Raw genomic sequence first — 18322 nt, 5'->3', positions numbered from 1 at the left:
ACACACACACACATATATGTATATGCCTGGAGCACAACAAAGCAGAAACATCTGTGCTACAATTCTTTATTTACTTGCTGTTAGTAGTACTCAACCATCACCAAACAGAACAAAATATAGGAGATAGAGACTGGAATTTCACTCACCAAAAAAGTACTTACAGATTCCTCTGCTAATTCTCAAATTTAACCAGGAAACAAGACCCTGCCATAAGATACTAATGTAAGGAGTGTTGGTACTTTATAAAAGAAACAGGGTTTTTAATGAAATAACTGGAGTCTTGGACATTTGGACATTCAGGGCAACTAATCTATCATTCTGTTTATCAAGATGAATCAACAGGAACAGGGCTAAGTCACATGACCGCTTCACTCAGTAAGAGAACAAATGTGTTCTGTACAGACTCAATTTTAGCTACTGTAATTGGGATTTATTTCCACAGGAAGTCTTCTTTGCTCAATTCAGAGGGTATGTGATCATTAACTCGCCGAAACAATTTATGGGTAAGAGAGGACTTAAAAATCCTGCCACCTGGAAGGTATTATTGAATAATTTGCATTTATATTTTGGTAGTGGTACACCTGCCTGTCTTTAGTCTTAATTTCAGTGAATGAAAGAAATTAAATACAAAATGACTTATGTGTAACTGGTAACACTCAAAGAGACTAATAATTTCCTTTTCCAAAGAATTTAGAATTCCAAATTGCTGACTTTTCATTTTCTAAGAATTCCTTTTCTGATTTGCTGTTTCATACACAAACAATTCATATATTTTTTTACTTGAATGTAAATGAAGCTTTTGAATACTCTGAATTAATTAAGTAAATGAGAGATTTAAGCTAGTATGAAATAAACAAACCTGTTAACCATTTAAGAAAAAATAATGAGTACATAAAAAGAAAACACATAAAATTATAAGACATTTCCTAACATATATTTTCTTATTTACAGCAACAACAACAACAAAAAATGTTGAAACCTACCATGTTCAATATTTCCCTTTGTCAAGGAGGTTGGAAGAGTAGGGATGTATGGGTAAATGCGGAACTTACCGAGACTAGAATTGCCTTTTGCTATAGTAATAGTCCTTTCAAAAGATTCTTTGGATGAATTTTGTAGCATGATATATTCCGCATTGGAGGCCAGGGAGCTCTGTTCAATTAAGTACTCAGAGCCCTGAAAAAAAATAATGTAAGTCACATGGAAAGGAAAACTAGACTTTGGAGCATGATTTCAACACTACACATCTTTAGTTCTATGTTTTTCAGCAAGAAAAACAAGATCAGAGGTTGCCTCAGGGCATGTGTCAGAGGAGCCTCATTCCAAATGAAGGATTAGCCAGAACTCTAACTCTCCACTATCTCCTACCTCACTATGATGCACATATCACAACCTTTAAAATATTACCTTTCCAGTTGAATCAGACAGCACAGGAGAAGTAAGTTCTGTTCTTGATACAACTTCACTTGGTAAGTGAGATTCTGTCCAAGATATTGTGTTTTCACATTCATATTGTTGTCAGTAGAATTTGCAGGTGTATAATCACTTGTGTTAAAGCCAGAAGGAGGCCCCAAGCTCAAGTCTACTGAAGATGAATTCTCATCCTGTCTTTGGAGGAGATTCTGGGCATATAGTTCTTCCAAAGACATATGCAGATCAATTACTGGATCAGAAGAATTTTCAGTTATATCCTGAAAATGAAAGAAAAAATATTAAAACCAGAATTAAATCAATTTATTTTATAACACTGCTTCTTAATGAGCAACTATTTAGTGAAAAATAAATCACAAGTATTCATTACTTAAAGAGTGTTAACAATGCTGGTGCAATGATACATACCCGTATTAACTAGCTATCGGGGGGCTGAATAGGCTGAGACAGGAGTATAGCAAGTTCAAGGCCAGCATGGGCAATTTAGCAAGACCCTAACTCAAAATAAAAGGGCTGGGGATATAGCTTAGTAATAGCCTGCCAGTGGGTTCAATCCCCAGTATCACACACACACACACAAAATAGATAGATAGATAGATAGATAGATAGATAGAGATATGTATTAACAAATATTTCACTTAGCATAATTTTCTGCCTTTATTTTCATAAATACTTTTGAATAAATTTACTGCAAATCACACATTTCCTATTCTGAATTACCCTTGTACAACATACCATACATAGGATCATTTAGGTAGAATATTATGTTCTATCCATAAAATAATATTATTCTGACTTCACATAGAGAAGCAAATAGCTTAGAATCTAATCTCATTTAAAGTGTAGTCCATTTCCAGTGAAGATCTACTTATTGAAATGAATGCATGCAAACTATAACATTAATTGATTTGGATTCATGAACCTCCAAGAGAAAATTATTTTGACTTGAATTTATAGGTATTTATGGAGAAGAAAAGAAAGGCTTGAAACTCGGATTATTATAGGGAATATTTATATAAATATTCTTCAAGATTTAATAGGAGGAATATTAATCTGAGTGGTCATAAAATGTAGGTTTTAATCTAGGCTCTGTTATTAGCACAGAATCTCTCTCGGCTATATATTATGCAATTTCTACAATTCTCTGAAATTCAAATTCTGTAGATCTGTATAAATACATGTAATCTACTTACAGCAGATATGTTGTATCACTTATACGCTTTGGGCAAGCAATTACTTCCTGAATTGCTGCTGAATAAACACATCAGTTTTCCCTTCAATTCTTTGATTGATATTTTTAAAGTACAAAAGCAGCATATGATGAGCACATAACCATGTAAGATTCAAGCTTTATGGGGGCAGGAAAGATGGTGGAATGAGATGGACATCATTACCCTAGGTACATCTATAATTGCACATATGGTGTGATGTTCTATCATGTACAACCAGAGAAATGAAAAGTTGTGCTACAATTGTATATGATGAATCAAAATGAATTCTGCTATCATATATATCTAATTATAATAAATAAGTTCACAGAAGAAATAAATTGATCAACATATATATGAAAAAGTGTTCAACATCTCTAGTAATTAGAGAAATGTGAATCAAAGCTACTCTAAGATTTCATCTCGCTCCAGTCAGAATGGCAATCATCAAGAATACAGGCAACAATAAATGTTGGCGAGGATGTTGGGGAAAAGGTATGCTCATACACTGCTGGTAGGACTGCAAACTGGTACAACCACTATGGAAAGCAGTATGGAGATTCCTCAGAAAACTGGGAATGGAGTCACTATTTGACCCAGTTATCCCACTCCTTGGACTTAAAATCAGCGTACTATAGTGACGCAGCTTCATCAATGTTTATAGCAGCTCAATTCATAATAGCTAGACTATGGAACCAAGGTGTCCCTCAATAAATGAACGGATAAAGAAAATGTGGTAAATATACTCAATGGAATATTACTCAGCTTTAAAGAAGAGTGAAATTATGGCATTTGCCAGTAAATGGTTGGAATTGAAAAATATCATGTTAAGAGAAATAAGCCAATCCCACAAAACCAAACACCGAATATTTTGTCTAATATGCAGGTGCTAATTCACAATAAGGTAAGGGGCACTAGGGAAAAATGGTGTTACCTTAGATTAGGAAGAGGGAAGCGATGGGAGGGGAGAAGAGGGGATGGGAGATAGAAAAGATAATAGAATGAAACAGACATTATTCTTGTATGTATATATGTGACTACATGACCAATATGAAATTATATCCCATCTATGTATGATATATCAAAGTACATAAATGGATTCTGTTAGAGTCTGTAAACAAGTCAAAATAACACCTGGCATTTTGCCAGGGGAATGTTAGAGTTCATAAACAAGTCTGGATGTTGCCTGGCAAAATGCCAGAGGGAGTGGTTTGAGAAGTAACAAAAGCGAGCCATTAAGTGTGGAGATTCCTTATTGGTTGACTGATGNTCTCTCTCCCTTCCTCTCTCTCTATCCCTCCCCCCTCTCTCCCTCCCTTCCTCTCTCTCTCCCTTCCCTTCCTGCTGTGATGTCCTGAGCTGCTTTCCTCTCCCACACTCTTCCCACCATAATGTTCTGCCTCAACTTAGGTCCCAAAGAATGAAGTCAGCCATCTATGGATTAAGACCTCCAAAACTACAAGCACCCAAATAAACATATTCTCTAAGTATTCTTATCAGGTCTTTTGGTCACAGAAGTAAAAAAACTGACTAAAACAGCCCTGGTTCCCTGGCCTATTAATAAAGGAAAACAACAGAACCCATATTATCTGTTCTGTTAGAACCAACCATTAATTACCACAAAGTACAGGCCCAACAGAAATTACCCAATAACTATTAGCTTTTACAGTTATTTATTTATATTATGTAACTTTATACACATGTGTGATAATGTGTTTCCTATAAACTACAGAACTGGAGTAGTGGGTCAAATCATATGCACACTTAAAATACTGCTATTTATTGCTAAACTATCTTCCATTTTCTTCCACAAAAAAGAATACGTGAATACCTATTAATCTTACCAACTCTAGATCAGTTTGGTAATCCGATCAGTCAGAAATATATTCAGCAGTGTTTTACTATGCATGCTTCTGACAATTAGCAAGATCATATCATTTATACATCTTCTGTGAACATTTTCTTCATGTCCTTCCTTCAGCTTTTTAATCACTTATTCTTGATCTTTTCTGAATATAAAATCTTTGTGATATATACTACAAATATTGTCCCAGTTACTTGTCTCCTAAGTTTTTATAGGTAATATTTATGTCATTACAAAGATAAATTCTTTGTGTAATCAAATTTGTCGATACTTTTGTGCTTCTAGGTTTTATATATAGCTTCATAAATATCATAAATATCTCCTTGACACAATGTAAATGAAATGTTTTCTGGTATTTTCCTTGTATTTATATAATTTATTTTTAGATTTTAACCATCTACAACTTATTTCAGATATAGTATAAGAGATGGCTCTCTCTTTGATTAGTTTAACAGCTCCAATACAAATTATTATACTTCTCTTCTTCAATACAAGTTATCATTTCTCTATAATTATCAAATATTTCTGACACAAAAGAATCAACAGAGTAGTTCTATCATGCAAGCAATTAATATATTTAGAATCTTCAGGAACAAATAATAGTAAAGTAACATTCTCCAATCAGAATCTGAACAATAACCTGTTGGCTCATCCACCCAACTTTATTTTATTTATTCTCATGAAAAATAACAATGTGCTTACTAAAGGAGTGGTTAGTTTCAGTATTACTAAATTAATTATAATAATTTTCAGTAAACCATCTCACCCATGCCTCAAAGAAAGAGAACAATTCAAAATTGCTTTTCATCAGAAAAAGAGGTAAAGCCACCCTTGTGAGCTAAGGTTTACTGAAAATCATGCAGCAGAAATTTCCATGCATTATTCATGAAGGAATTAACACAGACATACAGAAAAGAAATAGCTAATCAACACAGTAGACAACATACGCCTACTTCAGAAACATTTCTGGTTGCTGAACGACCAGAGTTTTATTTTTAAAAGTCTTATGGATCTAAAAGAAAAATATTTCTTCCCCCATAAAATGTCCAAAAATAACTCTATGATTTTCCAGTGCAACTTGGTATCTAAACTGAACTTTTCTAAAAACCTGTATTAATATATGCCTCTACTTGATACATTCTTGTTCTTTTCCTATTATAGGAAAAGACAACATCTTTTATACCTTTGAGAGTGCAATTTTGTCACTAAGACTTTCATAATTACTACTACTATTTTGACTAGAGTGATTTATTTATTTTTTATTCAAACCTCTTCTCCAAAAACAAAATAATTAAGAAACAGCATTAACATTCTAAACAAGATGTGAAGGCAACAAATTTCAGCATTGGAGAATGACACTATGTGGAGATCTATGGTAATATATAGAATTTTTTAAAAAGGGAACCTACTATTTGTGTTTGGTGTGTGAGGTTCGAAAAAAGATTTCTATCTTGACAGACACCAACTTCAACCTGCACTAGAAATCACAGGACTAACTGGTAAAACCAATATTCTGGAATGAAGAACGTGTACCATATCAGTTTTTTCCTGTCCGTACTGAGAGACTGAAAGTATGAATGTACATTACAGGGCAGAGAATGGGATGTGACAAGGAGTACAAACAGAGACTCAATATATAGCTATTAAATCTTTCTTGGCTGTATTTTCAAGTCAAAATAGGAAAAAAATAAAGCATCTTCTGAGAAACCATGTGAAACATTTAAAGAAGTCTATGAATATTTAAGTTTGGAAAACAATTATTTTTGCATTTTATCATGTCTTTGGAGGTAACAAGAAAAGGGAAATTGAAAGATCAATAAAAAATCAAAACCCATAACAATGAGAAAGGGAAAAAAACCAATGGCTTCAACCATGTTGCCTTTAAAATAACACATTTCAATCATCTACCTCTAATGAATTTGAATGCCATGAAATGGGTATATGTAAATCCTTACATGATAATTCATCAATGAAGCAAACACATATTCCTTTCAAAAGGCAAAACAGAATCGACCCCTAATGGAAGGCTTCTGTGAACAGGAACAAGTTATGGCTGTGGTCCTTAGGTGCTTAAGCTGCTGCTCAGTCCTCAACTCTGCTCTGAATGGTAAGTCCATGCTCTGGTGGTCAGCTCTTTTAACTTCTGGTAGGATACCTGACCAGGGTCGAAAGATCTCTCACCAAGGAGAGGACAGGTAAAATGACGTGTCTATTTCCAATCACCATTTAAGATCACAAGATTACCACAAAAATCTGAGGAATGACTGAGATCCTTACACTCTATCCTTCCTTCAAATCAGTATGGAGGTATTTTTGTTTTTCTTAAATATCCATATATACTTTATGGTTATTACAGTATAAGATCATATATATTTAAACAATCATATATACTACATGATTTTATTTTATTAAAAAGTAAGCTCACTTTTTTTAAAAGAAAAATAGTGAATTCTAAATTGCATGACAAATCACCATTTTGTTTTTTAAAATAAATTTAGTGCAAAAAAACCCAGAAAAAAATGCACTATATAAATTCTTAATCACATAAATTTTTTCTAGTAAATCAAAGCACTAAAAAAGGCATAGAGGAAAAAAAAGAAAACCCAGAGTTTCAGAGATTTACCATGATACAAGAACAGTTCTACTTTCTAAAAACACTGAAAGCACACAGGAGTTTCACAATGTGTTTTAGAACACCCTCATTAATGTCTTCTTTGTTGTTTTGTAGTTTAAATATTTCACTTGTTAGGCCAGCTTGCCAAAATTTGCTTCAACAAAAGAGAAAACTGCTTAGGGAGAAAAAAAGAAAAGAAAAAGAGGAGGCAAACAGACGTCAGTAAGCCAATATGTTGTGCTGCATACAGCCAGCATTCGCCCTGTAAAATGTATGCTTCTCAGTATGCAGATTGTGTAATCCCTTTAAGTAACAATTACTAAGTTAAACAATGCAATCTGTCCCACTGGCAAGAAGAAGTGTGCTATGCTATGGATTAGGAGATTCCATTAGGAGATGAACTAGCTTCCAGCCCTGAGGCCAGTAAAGGCTGAACACATTCCAGACAGGAGGCAGCCAGACAGTCTCAGGTGTGCTAGGAGAGGAGCAGCTGCTCCACTCAAGATTATACCTTACAAACCAATTCAAGGAGATTGCCCAGCATCATTTGAAAGGATAAGAGGTGCACCTTGAACATAAAAGAAAATGCTTTCAAAATGTTCTGGCCAAAAAAATTACTTGTTAATCAGGAAAGGAGGAAACTGAAAATCCTACTTTCCAACTTATTCATATATGAGATCTCTTTCCACTGAATCCAATTTATAAGTATGGTATAATTCCAGCCTAGAAAAATAAACAATATATATCCATAAATTAACTCTTTGCCCAGATTAAATAGATACATTTTTCCATATGTTTTTTAATTACTTTTTTCTTAAAATGATATATTGTAAGTACAACTATATTTCTATGCTTCATCTTTTTCTCCAAAGGTAACTCCTTTCCTGAAGTTAGGAAGTATCATGCTCACACATTTTTAAGTTTCCAACACACATGTATACACCTACTCATAAAAATATATATTGTTTATGCATCAATTTCCATAAAATAAAAACTTCAACAAATAAACAGATAAGTAATCAAAATAATAACATTCAAAATAATTGAAGAGCTCATTGATAAAAAGTGACAATCAAATGGCCAATATATGGAAAAGTATTCAATCTCACTAATAATGAAGAAAACAAAATGAAAATGTTGTAACACACCATTTTTCATTCAATATTGAATGGGTTTTTAAATGCTACGTAACTGAAAATTATAGCGTATATAACCAAGAAAATCAATAGAACTGGGGCATTTATGCCAATTATTTATTTCTAAAATATAGATGGCACAGATAGTCCAACAGTAACTAGACCCTTCAATTACATACACTGATATATACATACTTTGTCATTCACTGTGATTTTTATATAGTTTGCATTATTTTATATAAAAATGTAACATTTAGTTTAAGCTAGCAAATGCTAAATTAACGTAAGAAATATTTTACTATCCAACTTTGCCTAAAAGTTTTAAAATCATTAAAAAATATAAAGTCAATCTTGTAATTTTTCCAAAATAGACACTGCTAGTAATTTTGGCAACAGTGAGATCTATCCTTTTCAGCAATTCTATAGTCCTTTCTCCCTATCTCCAAGCCTCTCAATAAAATTAGTAGATTCCCCCACTAAAAAATAACCATAGACACCACTAAAAACACAATCTAATAAATGTATTTCATTAAATTTTCTTTATGATGTGAAAATCCTAAAAGTTTTGAACATTTATGTCTACCACTGTCTTAGAAACACTAGAATTAAATAGCCCTTTATAGTCTGAAAGCTATAAAATTAACACTAGCTAAATTAAAGTGTAGTTTAATCTGATAGGTAATCCATGACTAAAGAAACAAAATGTTTCTAATATGCTACTCCCACAAGTCCCCATCAACCCTGACCTCTGGAAAGGTATTCACAAAGCTTTCTCAAAAATAAATGACATTGTCTCACTACCTTGGGAGGAGATGATGGCAGAGAGGAGCCATAGTTCAGACCATCACTGCAAGCACTGCCATGAAGAGATAAAACAGAGGCTTGGGTAGAGTAGACACTGTCATTATCAGGAGAGTACTGAGACTGAAATGTGGATTCATCTACCAATTCAGCACCATGTGTGTCCACCTAGGAATCAAACAATATCATCAGTTGGGAATTTTGTTCTAGCACTGAGGTCTCCACTTGAAACACAAAGGCATAGTGGCATCTTTCTTCAGTCTATCCTGCTCTACATTCTCTTCAGCATGTCAGAAACTGACTATATAGTACTTTACCTAGTGCAGCACAAGAGCAAATTGCTCACCTGTAGCAAAGGGTGCTGGAACCCACAGCTGCTTCATTTCCTCAATAATACAGCCAAAGGTAACAATTAATAAAGGATCTGGATCAATTCTAAGTTTAAATAGCTCCATTAGTCATGGAAAGTGTTTACTTTTTTCCAGTTCACCTGACAAACTCTTATCATTTTATAATAAAATGAATGAGGACATGTCTTCTATTCAACTAAAATAAACTGCTGTTCAAAAAGGTAGCCATACAATTATTATTTGTTAACCTCACTATAAACATATATTTTAAATTATCTTTAGTTAAACTTTAAATCCATTCAAGTCATAGAAACCAGAGAACATCTGAGATGTCATGCTAAAATTATACCAACAAATAAGGGGTCTAATAATGATATGATTAGTGAAGCTTTAAGTTATGAACTTCTATTAGAAAGCTCACATAGAATGAGATAGAAAATTTCATCACACATTATCTAAAAATCCTATTACAATCTTCTATAGTAGACCTAAGAACTGACCCTTTTCTTGTATTTCCAGCATTTTCTGGTTATCTTAATGGCAAAATCCCATTTTTCTATTTATTTTTTATTCCAACTTACATATTTAATATAATTTAGAAGCTTTATCACAATATAGTAGGCTGTGCTCTTATAAAAAGCTCTTAAAAATACATTGGGGCCATTTCAAAGTGACCCTCTTGAAATATAATTTCATAGGCCTGAAAAATTATTTTAAATACACGTTCAAATGCATTAACAAATCACCATGTGGAGCTTTAGCCATTACAAATGTACATTATGTACAATAATCTAGATAGTAAATAATTAGTATTTACTATCTAGATAGTATTAGCTAAGCCTCGTGCCATACATTACAGTGCATAAACATTTGTTTTAAGTGACATTAAGGAAAGAATACCTCAGTCTAAGTTGTATACCTATCACTGATGCCTTATAGTCCCAGAGAGATCATTACAATTTGTACAGATAAAACACTGGAGCCCAAAGAAGATGAACAACCAGTCCAAGATTATATAACTGGTTAGAGAGAAGATCCAGGACACCTACTTCTATCATAAAGACTAGTTAAGCCTCCATAAAACTGGAACTAATATACTTTGTGATTGGGATTCTTTGAAGTTTAAGGAAGATATGTAAACTCTAGAAACAATGTTATTCTTAAGATACTTCAGGGATAATGATATATTTGTGTCCTATTGCATATAATTTTTTATTTTTATTTATTTATTTGTTTTGTTTGTTTTTGCTGTGGCTGAGTACTATTTAATACCAGAGTACGTACACAGTTCACTGCATACTAAATGATACTGTGCACAGAGAGCAAGGCCAAAGTTCCCTAGTGTGTTAAGTATCAAAATGTGAGATTATTGTATTGACTATAATACTGCAAACTTTCCAAATAGGTGTTTCAAGAGCTTGCAATTTCAAAATATTAACAAAAACAATTATCTTCTTCAAAATTAAGACCACAAATGGCACTAGGTCAAAGATGTGCACAGTGCACATAAAATATTGAACAAGGAAAATAGTGAGACTTTTCAGAATATTTTATAAGATAAAATAAGACATACAAGCATTTGAAAAGAGAACTTAATAAGTTGTAGCCACTAACCAGAGCCAAGTCAGCCCTGAAGAGGGCTTTGTCAGCCAGCCCTTGCTCCTCACAGGAATGTGGCAGGTACAGAAAGGAATCCTCCTTAGCAGAAACATAACCTTCTTCAGGTGAAAGCTGCAGGAGAATGATATTTGAAAACCAGTTCATGAGAAAGACAGAGAAAAATGAAGGGGGACAAAACGGAGGAAGGCAGACAAATAGGAAGGTAAGTGAGGAGAAAAGGAAAATATGGGAGTTTTTAAGATAAACATATGACTTCAACATTGAATAAGTATGAAATATAGCAAATATCTCTATTAAACATTTTATTTGAAAATATAAATTAAAATATTTTGGTATGAACATCATCTGTTAGATCAGAATCCATTTCTATTCTTTTTCTCATTTTTTCGTATTAAAGATTACCAAAATCAATAATTTTTACATTATAATAGTCCTCTAGTAATTCTTATCTGCCTACTATTATGGCCAAATACTGAAAAGCAAACTTTAGCTATTAAGACTTTTAAAAAGATTGGAGAAGAATAATACAACAATAAAAAGAGGGATCAACTTCTGTCATATCCTCTTAGAATATTAATTTAAGGAATGTAATTTACTTGACAGGGAAGGTGGCTGAATCCTACAGTGAAGCCTTTTAATTTAGCATAGCTTTTAAGACAAAATAAAGCAAAACTCTTCAAGTGCAGTCTGCTTAAATTGCAGTCTTGAGCTCTATTACCTTCTAACTTGATCACACAGACTGAAAAACCTAAAAATTTTATAACAATTTCTGAAAAATGGGCCAAAATATTTAGATAAGGCCTTGTCTACATAACTCTGTGTCAGCAACACATGCAAAAGTATTACAGGGAAAAACTTACTTTTTTTCCTCTTTACCAAAACATGAATTTAATATTTACTAAGACTCACTTTGGGAAACAGATATTCATATGTTACAGTGCATATTGAAACCAAAATATCAAATACTGTATTGAAAGAAATTTACTTTAGAGCTAGCTAGAAACAGAAGACTCTGCTTCTAAATAACTGGTACAGATTCTTTTAAGGGAAAAAAAAAAAAAAAAACATGTATTAAGTCGTGTTCACTATTTCTCTTTGTAAAACAGAAAGACCAGAGCCAATTTATGGTCCACCTTCGATAAATATATAGAGCCTCATGATGTGCCTTTTCATTTTTACATTCCCTTTAGTACAGATCTTTTCCCATTATTTCTATAATCCTGATTTGATTTTTAGGTTGGATTACCAGTCTTCATTCTTTTCTCCCTCCCTCTTTTCTATTATTTTTTCATAAATGCATTTCATAGATTACCAAAATTCCTTGTGGAGTAAAACTGGAACATAGAATAATTATAATTAACACTTAAAAATACTAACAAAGCTTATTATTTGAACAAATTCTCTCACAAAAATCAAACAAATCTTTATTGATATTCATGCATATATATGTTGCACTTCCTTTCATTTAAAACTATATTTATACCATGGAAAAACCTCACAAATAATGATCATGTCTCTTAATATTTAATTGCAGTACAATGGTAAATGCCATGTTACAATTACTACACCTAATAAAACATGCTGCTTTATACAACATAAATTGTTTTTTCAATATTGCAGTACAGAATATGGGAACTATTCCCTCCCAGAAGAAAGAGCCACAAACTGATGAACTCATTTTGTATTGTTCAATAAATTATGAACAAATTATACAACAAATAGTGTTGAAGTCAACATAATTAAGAAACTTAAGCCACTCTATCAGAGATCCTACTTTACTCCCCTATGATTAAAGGTTCTACTATTAGTTGTTAATGCTTTTAATTTTTTTTTTAAAGAGAGAGAGTGAGAGGGAATTCTTTTAATATTTATTTATTTATTTATTTATTTTAGTTTTCAGTGGACACAACATCTTTATTTTTTATTTTTATGTGGTGCTGAGGATCGAACCCAGTGCTCTGCGCATGCCAGGCGAGCGTGCTACCACTTGAGCCACATCCCCAGCCCAAATGCTATTGATTTTTAGTACCCCCGCTACATTGTTATTTTAATATTTGAATCCATATTTCTTTGAAATATATGATTCTGCTTCATCATGACCTTAATAGCTAATAATAAAAAACGTCAAAAGATAATCACAAAGTAATGTTATAAACATATTTCTAAATATCCTGGCTCTTTTCTTTCCTTATTTTCTGAAAAATATAACTCAAATTAAATTTTTATGTTCATGGAGCCAAAGACCATATTGCTGAAAAGTACCAAAAGTGATGATTCAGTTATGAGAACACCCAAGGCTAAAAGAAAACCTGTGAGCCACTTTTCTTGTACATATAAAAATAAATCAATAGAATCCAAATTCTTACAGGTAAAGGCTTGGTCACTCCTATTCTGACAGTTCCTGAGGGTGCCCCCTTCAGTGCTTCCACAGCTTCTTCAAGACTGCTGTTTTCCAAGTTAATGTCATTGACAAACATGAGGCGATCTCCAGGAAGAAGTCGTCCATCCTTTTCAGCAATGCCACCAGGGACTAAGGAACGAATTACAATCACAGTGCTTGCTGGATCAACTGGATCCTGACAGAATAGGAAAGTAAAGAGAACTCAGTCTATTTTTAGAATGAAGAAAATTTTTATAGGTTGTCCCTCTGATTATCAATGGATGGGTTATTGTTTCAAGTGTATTTTTAAAATTCATACAAAAAGAATTTCTGATGAATTATCTGAGCAAAGGTTATCTCTGTTTCATTTTAGCGAATCCATAAAGAGTTCATCTAAAACAAAAGCATTCTCATTTGCTAGTGTTCCCAAAAACACCTCTTCAATTGTACAGATAACTTTAAAATTATAATTTTAATTTTAGATTAAGTTGTCAAATTTTATAACTACCATTGGAGGCTAGATGTCATGTATATTCATTATTAACAACAGCATTTGTTAAATAATATGTCACTGGATGGAAATGTCTGAATGTTTGACCTGTCCCTTTGAAATGAAAACATACAGAAAGAAGCATTTGACAATGCAGTGTTTTCATTTACACAGCAACCTCCACATTAGAACAAGGCTCCAGAATCAGGCCCTATGAACACATCTCCCTAGTCATCTGAGACAGCTTTCTGTTCAGTGTTAATAAGGAGCAACAGCTGCGCTCTGTCAGACAGGCTTTAGCAATTTCCTCATTTATGCAGTGTAGAGCACAAGGCAGGCTGCACTTGACCAATTTAAACATATTCATAAATATAGTAAAATGATTGGAATATCAGAATTCATAATATATCCAATTATACATTTATCATTTGCAGCAAAGAAATATCTAATACTTAATGACTGACCATTAAATTATGAGCCATCAAGACCATGGAAATAACAATAATAGATTCCTCAAATTATTAAAATAAAACACTGGGCTGGGGTTGTAGCTGAGTGGTAGAGTGCTTACCAGGCACCGCAGAAAAATAAATGAATAAAATAAAGGCATTGTGTCCCTCTACAACTAAAAAATATTTTTAAAAAAATACTATGTCTCTATGATTTTTTTTTGGTATCAGGCATTGAACCCAGGGTGCTTAACCCCGGAGCCCCATCTCCAGCCTATTTTATACTTTTATTTAGAGACAGGGTCTTGATAAGTTGCCTAGAGCTTTGCTGAATACTGGGATTACAGATGTGTGCCATTGTGCCCAGCTCTCAATAATATTTCTAAAATGTGTTCTACATGTTCCTCAAATTCCTAAGAGCTGAATTATAAAATAGCTGAATAAATTTGACATTAAAAGAAACCCTTATGATAATCAATGAGTCATATTAATTATTATTTTGAAAGACTCACTACAAACAAGAAAATGTCTTTGATGACTATTTTCTTCTTCTCTGCTATCAACAATATGCTTTCAGTACATAGCATTGTTTTTTAAAACTTGTTAATGGTAGAATACATTTACCTGATAATCTAAAATGCTAAAACCAAGGCCTCTGCTCCCTTTCTCCAGCTCTATGTGCTGAATGCCAGCCTCCCACATGGCCAAAGGTACTTGAACCTCCTCTGGAGTAGGACCCACATCAGTCATGGCCACCACTGGCTCCTCTGTCTCCGATGACCCAATGAGCTCACCTAGATCTACATGGGGCTGAACAACAGACCAGACATCTCTTATTTCACAAGCGCTAGAGTAGAAGACACACATATGAACACTTGCAAAGAAAAGGGAGATTCCCAACATCTATCCAGAACAAAACATTTTCAAATAAGCACCAGCTTATCAAGAAACCTTTAAGATTTAAGGTACAAAATGTCAAAAGCTGTTAAGAGGAAGAAATACTTAATTACAATAGGCATTAAAAACACAAGATTAGATGATATCCTATAAAATTATAGAATTTTTTTGTGGGTGATTTTCACTTCTTTTCAATGTACGAATCACGTCTATAGACAGAAAAAAAAAAGGAGAGCTATTTTGTTATTAAATCAAAATAATTTCTCTGATAAATAAGAATAATTCAAGATAAGAGATATATGTAGAAGTTTTATACTCAATGCAAATAAGGATTATAAAACACTTTGACTTGAGTACTTGAGTATTTCATTAATAAAACTAGTGTAAACAGTGGCCAAACAGATTTAAAATCAGATTTGCTTGGGCTTAAAGCATGACTCTATGATTTCCTATCTGTGTTACCTTGAGTAATATTCTTAGCATGGGCTTCAGAGTTACTCATTTCATAGAAATTTGTGAGTATTAAATGAAGTAACATTTATAAAGTACATGACACAGAAGCTGGAATTCAAAATTTTTGCTTCTTTCAGTAAAAATAAAGTAAATAAAGGTTACTCCAACTTGGTCCTTCTACAGGAACATATCAAACATAAGAAATATGTGTTCATCAGGATGAATACTATCTTTGTTTTAAGCAATTATCACATGACCTAGAACCATGGATGCAAAATCTCTCTACCTGTCTTATCATGATAATCCCATTTACACCACACAAACACAGACACACACAAAGAGCATGGATGGATATAGTGCTAGCCTTTGAGCAGTAGATAATTTAGAATTATATTTCTTATTCTAACATTAAACATTTATGTGAATATGGAAACTAGGCACTTATTCTTCAAAGTTTTCAAAATTATTCCATTATACTGACTATTTCAGTATAATGTAAATCAAATCCTAATATTACCTTACATGAAATTTGTCTAGGTTATAAATTATGCAAAATCAGTTTAGAAATGTATTGTGCATCTTCCAAAAAGCTCATTAGTTTCATTGCTTCACATTTTGATCTAAATGGAAAAGAATAAGTAGATAAGAAAATGGGAGTTTCTGAACACCACAGAGAATTAACTGGCATGTGTTAGGAGCTCAAATTCCTCATACTTTAAAAATAGAGTGTGCAAGTAAGTAAGACCTATATATGCTAAAATTATCTATCCATCCACACTTTAGCTATTCACTAAGCAGTAACTGTATGCCAGGCAGACTTGGGTAGGTTATATACAAGTATCTTTTTTCCATATGTGTACTATATACACACACTATTTACATATTTGAGTTTTCTCTTCTGCAAATGGGGACAATATGAACCTCTATTTCACAAAAATATTGAAAGTAAATTATACAAATATATATATAGTGTGCAATAAAACCTAATATTATTGCTTTCCTTACATCTTCAGAGAAAGAAAACAGAGGTTCCAAAAGATGAAGTGACTTGCTCAAGGTCACACAGCTAGTAAATATCAAAAAGTCTGGTTTAAACCCAAGCTTGACTTCAAGGTCAATCCTATAAGACACAGACTATGTAAGGAAACCAAATGCCAAAAAAAAAGGCAGGGGTTAAAAAATCATGAACACCATTTAGTCTTTCCATTTGTATTTTCATATTAGCCTCACTTTGCAAATTTTCTACCTTTTCTGTTAGTTCAATATCACTTAGGTCCAGGCTATCCAATTCTGACTGGGAGGTGGGTGGCACAGTACGACGACAGCACACCATTGTCACTTCTATAGGCAATTCTTTTAAAATATTGACCACATCTTGGTGATTCTCCCCAAGCAAAGTTATACCATTCACCTGTAGAAAAGATACATTCTTTAAGTAAGGAAAACATTTCAGAATGCAAATATTATTCTGAAAATGTTTTTTATTAAACAAATATACATTTTTGTATGGTGATGATAATGTGATTCTGCTGGATCTAGAACTGTAGTTAGACCTATGGAAGTACTACCTAAAACAATTTAGAGTTTTGCTGTAATTGGATCTTCTAAAGAATTCACAGGAAAACCATTAACTTTTACCCATATTTGATCTGCCAGTGTGGAAATCTAGAAAAGGATAGTCAATGAAAATATTCCCAAGGATGAAAAGAAAAAAAAGAAGTTACAAAAACCTGACATTTTAAGTAAGGAAAAAAAATAGAATATTACATATATTGTATATTTTTAAAATGGGGGGAAAGAACCTCTTCCAATTTTCTTATATTTATCTTAAAATATATGGCTGCCTGCACATAAACAATACCAGCAGGTACCTAATGAAGGATGATGAGAACGGGGTGGATGGGGTCAGGATGGAGATTTTTTTTAATGTTTATCTTTTTATTCTCTGTTGAAACATGTGAATGTATTACCTATTCTAAAAAACAGATATATATTTTAAAAGTTTCAAAGAAAGTTTTTATAGTTCTCTGTACCTGAAACAAAACAACAACCACACAGAACTAGATCTGAAACTCAATATAGACACAGATATAAAATTTCTGCTTTGCGTGGATTTTTATGTGCAGATCTCTCTCAAGAAACCTCTGAGAGGAAATTTAAAATAAGAACTTACAGATCACATTAATCCTCCTTCAAGGCTTTTTGGAATCTTATTTGAAGAAGAGAAAGAAAAGTATAGCTCCTTACTTCCAATAGCTCATCACCACTGAAGAGTTTCCCACTGTGTCCAACAGGACCTTCTGGCAGAACTGATCGGATAAAATGATGTCCCACTGTTGCTTCCAGGCTTATTCCCAACCCACTATTCTCACTAAACTTGCTCACGTGGGCCACCTAAAAGAATAAAAATTATTACAATTCTAACATTCCTTTCTTTTTCTACTCATGCATACATTTTGTATTCACCCCAAAATGGTCAACTTTCTCATAAAAGCTTCAAAAACCTACTTGTAAAGTTTCAAAGCTTTGCCTTTGAAAGAGTTCTGATGTCTATACTGGCTTCATGAACCAACAGACCAAAAGGAAGCAGCCAGCTCTTTACTGGCCATAGATACTGACAGCAGATGGA

General features: G+C 33.0%; 1 protein-coding gene across 1 annotated transcript in view; it reads right to left on the bottom strand.

Moving 5' to 3' along the window:
* Mpdz (multiple PDZ domain crumbs cell polarity complex component) overlaps positions 1–18322 on the bottom strand; it is a 132736-nt gene that overhangs the window by 54512 nt on the left and 59902 nt on the right. The window contains 9 exon segments of the mRNA XM_048783892.1: positions 1053–1176; positions 1408–1520; positions 1523–1691; positions 9055–9222; positions 11019–11135; positions 13391–13600; positions 14968–15153; positions 16940–17104; positions 17941–18087. Coding sequence (XP_048639849.1) covers positions 1053–1176; positions 1408–1520; positions 1523–1691; positions 9055–9222; positions 11019–11135; positions 13391–13600; positions 14968–15153; positions 16940–17104; positions 17941–18087 — 1399 coding nt within the window.

The sequence above is a fragment of the Marmota marmota genome, unplaced genomic scaffold (genome assembly GCF_001458135.2).
Source record: "Marmota marmota marmota unplaced genomic scaffold, marMar, whole genome shotgun sequence".
NCBI classification, from domain to species: domain Eukaryota; kingdom Metazoa; phylum Chordata; class Mammalia; order Rodentia; family Sciuridae; genus Marmota; species Marmota marmota.
The sequence above is the reverse complement of the archived record's forward strand: the minus strand, read 5'-3'. Positions and strand labels throughout refer to the sequence as shown.